The sequence below is a fragment of the Mytilus trossulus genome, chromosome 2, assembly GCF_036588685.1.
Source record: "Mytilus trossulus isolate FHL-02 chromosome 2, PNRI_Mtr1.1.1.hap1, whole genome shotgun sequence".
NCBI classification, from domain to species: Eukaryota; Metazoa; Mollusca; class Bivalvia; order Mytilida; family Mytilidae; genus Mytilus; species Mytilus trossulus.
The window spans coordinates 79,382,279-79,389,144 of record NC_086374.1 but is presented as its reverse complement, the minus strand read 5'-3'; the positions used below and the strand labels follow the sequence as shown (position 1 = coordinate 79,389,144).

At 32.7% G+C, this 6,866-nt stretch overlaps 1 protein-coding gene across 1 annotated transcript; it reads left to right on the top strand.

Annotated features, from left to right (window-relative positions):
• The first annotated feature begins 1,848 nt into the window (after positions 1-1,848).
• LOC134706018 (uncharacterized) lies at positions 1,849-6,862 on the top strand. Its single transcript, XM_063564728.1, has 3 exons — positions 1,849-1,917; positions 2,379-3,470; positions 6,353-6,862. Exons 1-3 carry the CDS (start codon positions 1,849-1,851, stop codon positions 6,860-6,862), a joined length of 1,671 nt encoding a protein of 556 aa, XP_063420798.1.
• Positions 6,863-6,866: the final 4 nt, after the last annotated feature.

Here is a 6,866-nt window from a genome sequence, read left to right as displayed (position 1 = left end):
ATGTGACCTACCGAATTAGACTATATATCGGATTTGTAATAAAATTAGAAACACTACGGGTGCCACAGGTGTAGCAAGAATTGCTTACTCTTTCGGAGCACATGAGAACATCCCAGTTTTTAGTGGGTTTCGTGTTGCTTATTCTTACGATTTCGATGTTGTGTCTTCTGTACTATTATTTGTCTGTTTGTCTTTTTTATTTTTAGCCATGACGTTGTCAGTTTATTTTTTATCTATGAGTTTGACTCTCCCTCTGGTATCTTTCGTCCCTCTTTGGTGATCGTTTTGGTTGTTTATACCGCTGAACAGTCCTTTCTACTTTTTTTCCTGAATAAAAACCATGTTTTTATTTAAGAATTTCACATTCAGTCTAGTTTCAGGACTAGAAATATTTACATGACCGATGGTAAAAAAGTGTGGCTTAGGGTTAGAAAAGAGTCAATTACTAATCCGTTAGTGTGTAATGGATCTGCTTACCCTTCCAGGTGGTAACCTAATATCATTTCCGGTTTTTCGAATGGTTGTGTTGCGAAGTCTTTAATCTTTTAGGTTGTGTTCTGTGTACTAATACTTTTGTTTATCTTTTAACCATTTACCTTTTGGCGTTGTTAGTTTATTTTTCGACTTATGAGTTTGAATGTCCCTTTAGGATTTACGCCTCTCTTTGAGATTTTTGATGTATATTACTTAAATGGTTATTTGGAACAATCAACTACGATTTTACTGCAAAGTCTAAAGTTGAAGAGTAGTCGATTGAAAATAAAAACAAATCCCGCAATGAATTTACAAAACTTTCCGAAAATCATATACAATTTTAAACTGAACCGTGGTGTGAATCAGAAATTATAACTTCTATTTTCGAAATAAGTTATAAGCTTGAAACACACTTTATCTGTAAAACCACAAAAAGCGAAGCGTTGACTAGTTCTTACTATGGATTGGCATGTTCTCTTGGGTGCAATCAATAGTTTTTTTCATGACGTCACTACGTAACAGGGCATGACATTTTGGACCGATCATATAGAAGTCAAGTATTCATAGTTATATAGATATCTATACATCAACGGAAAGATAATTTCATGAATTTTTTTAATAAATAAAAATATATCCAACATTTTTGGGTTGAAAATGCATATTGGTACAAGTTATAAGCTGCAAATGAGGCATTTTCCCCGTAAAATAACTTAAAAACATACCCCCTTTGGGCCCATGGATCAATAACATTGGCACATATTTGAGTTTTCTAATAAGGTGCATTTCGAAGAGCTTGTCCGGCTGATTTTAGATAATGAAGTTTCAGGGTACGCTTTCCTGCTCCGAGAAGAGCTATCTTACCTGACAAATAAAAGTGCTTTTTGCAACAGGTGAAAATCAGCTGTTTGTGGAGTTGTCTCCCATATAGTAGGAAGTCACAAAAACATTTTTATTTTTTAAAATCTTTATAAAAGTGGCATTTTAATTGAACTTCAATATATGTTTTTCACATTGAACATAAAAAACAATCAAATTTTCCATTCAGTGGTATATAAATAGCAGGGTATTCCATCAATATGTAAATCTCACTGGGGAAATACCCCTAGTTTTTTATACGAAACTGTTTATAGCACCCTTAACCAGTTTGCATGTCTTTTGATAACCCATTTGTGCATCTAGTTGCAAACCCACTGTCATTTCAAGCATTTTGGTGCCTTAAACTTGTATGTTGGTGTAAAAATGGCTGAGATATTGTCATTTTAGTATGCAATGCATCAAACCGTCTATGAGGCTATAAAATGAAAAATCTGAATATTGAATCTGAGAAGACATTATTTATTGCATCTCATTCTTCCGGTGAATGAAATAGATAAAATGATCCACAGAGACTTTCAACTTCTCGAAAAGGTCAATCAAAATGAATTATGGCCATATATTAGCACTGTATGTCTAAAAGGGTGTATACATAAAGCAGGATTTTAAACATAATAAAACATAAAACAATGAAAAAAACACCAATATCAAACAATAAATGACAGTCAAACCTAGTAAAGAAATTCTTATATCACATATTGAACCATGAATAATCAACTTTTTTTCTTATTTTATCATCAACAAAATAAAAAATACACATCTCTATATTATAGAGTTCATTTGTGGTCAAGGGGGAGATAATCCATTAATTTCAAATTTGCAAAATCACACACAATGAAGAAAGTAAAATAAAAAGATTAAACAATATTTCATTTACACTTGGCAATTCTATAAAATTTTTCTGAACATGTATAAATAAAATAAATTTGCTATTGTCTATTAACATCATTGAAACAATCTTGACGTCATAGCGACATTTGTGACGTCATCAATAGAAAAAAAATCATTAGAAACAAACAGTTAAAATTCAGAGTTCAAAATGCCTGGCCAAGATAGAAGGAAAAAAAAAACTATGGAGAAAAAGAAATAACTTCAACAAAGGTTACACACCTTGGAACAATAAGGTACAGTTTGAATTGGGTGTTGAAGCAGATTCTTCAAATGCTGCAAACATCAAAGTCAGTAGACCTAAAATAGAAATTTATGAAGCTGCACTGACACAGCATAATGGTGCAGCAAATACATTGCCAACAAGACTGCGGCCCCGTCGTTCGTCTCATAAGGAGAAAACTGAAGAACAGGAGGACTGTTCTGAAAACATTATTGTAAATTTTTCTAAATTAAAGGATTTTATAAAAAAGTGCTTAAAACACAGGTGCAGGAACACGTCAAAAGTAGATGTGGCTATTGCAAAGCGCATGGGATTATGTATTTCTCTTCAAGCCAATTGTGAAAAATGTAATTTTGACACCAGAGCCTGTAAAGTGTATACTGAATGTGAGAAAAAAAGCAGAGGACCAGCTGCTGGTTACCTCCATGAGGCAATGACTCTTGCCATACTAAAAACCAAAATGGGAGGGACAGACTTACAAATGGCTCTAGCTTGTCTCAACATCAAGGTACCTAGTTTACAATTAATATCAACAAATGTCAAAAAACAATGTGACAAAATGATAGAACTGAATGAGGCGGCAATGGTAAAAAATCAGCAATTTGTTCAAGAATTTAATCAATGCATAGGAAAAGATAATGAGGTGGATGTGGAGACCGACACGGCCTATAATAACAGAAATCAAGTCGGATATGAGGCCGGCACACAGTCCTTTTGTCCACTAATTGAAAAAAATACTGGACTTAATTTACTAATGACCATGTCAACTGCTAACAAACTTTGCAACAGGAAAAATGAGTGTTGTCATACTGAATGTAAGAAAACTTATAGTTCTGAAGAAACCATTTCTTCAAGTGAAGGCAAACTTGCTGAAAAAAATTTACAAAAAATGAATGATCTTAAAATTTTAAAAGTGAAATCTGTGACCAGTGATGCAAGCGCTCAATTGAGTAAAGTTGTGAGAGAATTTGGTAAAAAGTCCGGCAACTCCATCCGGTACTATCAATGTTTTGTACATCGAATGCGCACTGTTCAAAAGTATATAAAAAATTTAACTTTTTCTAAATTACAAACTGGTTATGACAGAGACTTTTTTCGGCAAAGATTGGCTACTTGCATTAGATCAAGGGTTAGACTCGAGTTAGTGCGCATTCACAAAATTAGTACACAACTTAATTTTGCAACTTTAGCACAGTCAGCAATTAAAAATATTGTCTCTTGTTTCAGTGGAAATCATGCAAATTGCAAAGAAAATGCTGTCGCCTGCTGTGCACATTTGGACACTTATAATACTAAATTCTTGCCATATGGAGTTTATTTGAATCTTTGTGTGGTAGACAAAAAAAAATAGAATCCGCGTTGAATAAGTCTCTTTCTTTGGATATTTTAAATAAAATTTCTAGTCTTCACACAACAAATCAATGTGAGAACTTGCATCACCGTGTCTTCACATATGCTCCAAAATCTGTTCTACATAAAAGAAATTTTCATGGTTTATGTCATTCTGCATGCCACTCCTCTACATTTGGAACTGGAAAATCTTCTATCTTATTGGCTAAATCTCTTGGACTTAATTTTTCTAAATGTGCTCCATTCTTTAAATTTATGATTCGAAAAGATATAATCGCTCTTTACTATTCTCAAAGAAAAAAAACAGCAAAATATAAAATTCAAAAATTTTTGTCAAAGTGTAAGCGACAGAACAGAAGAGTAAGACTAGGTTCAATGTATAGTAGTGGCTGCAATGATATAAATGAAATCCATAACTATGGAATCAATGTAAATAAATAAAATAATTGAAACCAACTGAACTGTGTTTTTTATATATCTTTCCTCACCTTAAAATATACAGTTTTTAAAACCTTTATGTTCTTGACATGTACCAAAGCGTTTACACTGGATTCTTTCAATATTTACTATAACAGGTTCCAAGGATAAATGATCAATATTTAAGCATTTCTTTGTGTGGCATAAATGTGAAACATGGTAACTGATATCAGAAAATTTGCAATCATTTGCCAAAAAATATTGCAGGCGGTGTACGGTGAAATTTTGTTTTTTTCCTCGAAAAGTCGGTCTTATTATGCCATATCCATCTGCGTTTGATGTACCATACCAAATATGACAGCCATTAATATTATTAAAACGGAAAAGTTTAGACTTCAAATATTGCTGTTCTTCATCTGCAAATTCAGTTTCATACACTTTGGACATGTCATGAAACAAATGGTAATAAAATTATATGCGAGTATTATTCTGAAAAAAATTATAAAAAGCATGGTAAAATTGCCTTTCTCATTCGACTCAATAACATGAGATACTTCACAACAGAGTAACTTGCAATTGAGCATAAATGGTCACAAAAAGGACACATAGTATGTGTAGGCTGAAAAAAAACTGCACCTGAGCTGTCTTGAAACATCTTGAACAGAAAAATTAGATTTTTTGTGCATATTTCAGAGGCCTTAAGGGTGCAATCAATAGTTTTTTTCATGACGTCACTACGTAACAGGGCATGACATTTTGGACCGATCATATAGAAGTCAAGTATTCATAGTTATATAGATATCTATACATCAACGGAAAGATAATTTCATGAATTTTTTTAATAAATAAAAATATATCCAACATTTTTGGGTTGAAAATGCATATTGGTACAAGTTATAAGCTGCAAATGAGGCATTTTCCCCGTAAAATAACTTAAAAACATACCCCCTTTGGGCCCATGGATCAATAACATTGGCACATATTTGAGTTTTCTAATAAGGTGCATTTCGAAGAGCTTGTCCGGCTGATTTTAGATAATGAAGTTTCAGGGTACGCTTTCCTGCTCCGAGAAGAGCTATCTTACCTGACAAATAAAAGTGCTTTTTGCAACAGGTGAAAATCAGCTGTTTGTGGAGTTGTCTCCCATATAGTAGGAAGTCACAAAAACATTTTTATTTTTTAAAATCTTTATAAAAGTGGCATTTTAATTGAACTTCAATATATGTTTTTCACATTGAACATAAAAAACAATCAAATTTTCCATTCAGTGGTATATAAATAGCAGGGTATTCCATCAATATGTAAATCTCACTGGGGAAATACCCCTAGTTTTTTATACGAAACTGTTTATAGCACCCTTAACCAGTTTGCATGTCTTTTGATAACCCATTTGTGCATCTAGTTGCAAACCCACTGTCATTTCAAGCATTTTGGTGCCTTAAACTTGTATGTTGGTGTAAAAATGGCTGAGATATTGTCATTTTAGTATGCAATGCATCAAACCGTCTATGAGGCTATAAAATGAAAAATCTGAATATTGAATCTGAGAAGACATTATTTATTGCATCTCATTCTTCCGGTGAATGAAATAGATAAAATGATCCACAGAGACTTTCAACTTCTCGAAAAGGTCAATCAAAATGAATTATGGCCATATATTAGCACTGTATGTCTAAAAGGGTGTATACATAAAGCAGGATTTTAAACATAATAAAACATAAAACAATGAAAAAAACACCAATATCAAACAATAAATGACAGTCAAACCTAGTAAAGAAATTCTTATATCACATATTGAACCATGAATAATCAACTTTTTTTCTTATTTTATCATCAACAAAATAAAAAATACACATCTCTATATTATAGAGTTCATTTGTGGTCAAGGGGGAGATAATCCATTAATTTCAAATTTGCAAAATCACACACAATGAAGAAAGTAAAATAAAAAGATTAAACAATATTTCATTTACACTTGGCAATTCTATAAAATTTTTCTGAACATGTATAAATAAAATAAATTTGCTATTGTCTATTAACATCATTGAAACAATCTTGACGTCATAGCGACATTTGTGACGTCATCAATAGAAAAAAAATCATTAGAAACAAACAGTTAAAATTCAGAGTTCAAAATGCCTGGCCAAGATAGAAGGAAAAAAAAAACTATGGAGAAAAAGAAATAACTTCAACAAAGGTTACACACCTTGGAACAATAAGGTACAGTTTGAATTGGGTGTTGAAGCAGATTCTTCAAATGCTGCAAACATCAAAGTCAGTAGACCTAAAATAGAAATTTATGAAGCTGCACTGACACAGCATAATGGTGCAGCAAATACATTGCCAACAAGACTGCGGCCCCGTCGTTCGTCTCATAAGGAGAAAACTGAAGAACAGGAGGACTGTTCTGAAAACATTATTGTAAATTTTTCTAAATTAAAGGATTTTATAAAAAAGTGCTTAAAACACAGGTGCAGGAACACGTCAAAAGTAGATGTGGCTATTGCAAAGCGCATGGGATTATGTATTTCTCTTCAAGCCAATTGTGAAAAATGTAATTTTGACACCAGAGCCTGTAAAGTGTATACTGAATGTGAGAAAAAAAAGCAGAGGACCAGCTGCTGGTTACCTCCATGAGGCA

Excerpts from the sequence above, each read along its gene's own strand:
- LOC134706018 (XM_063564728.1), top strand. The coding sequence starts at position 1,849 with ATGATCCACAGAGACTTTCAACTTCTCGAAAAGGTCAATCAAAATGAA. Across the intron at positions 1,918-2,378 it reads TATGGCCATATATTAGCACT|AGTTCAAAATGCCTGGCCAA; the intron begins GTATGTCTAAAA and ends GTTAAAATTCAG. Across the intron at positions 3,471-6,352 it reads TCCGGTACTATCAATGTTTT|AGTTCAAAATGCCTGGCCAA; the intron begins GTACATCGAATG and ends GTTAAAATTCAG.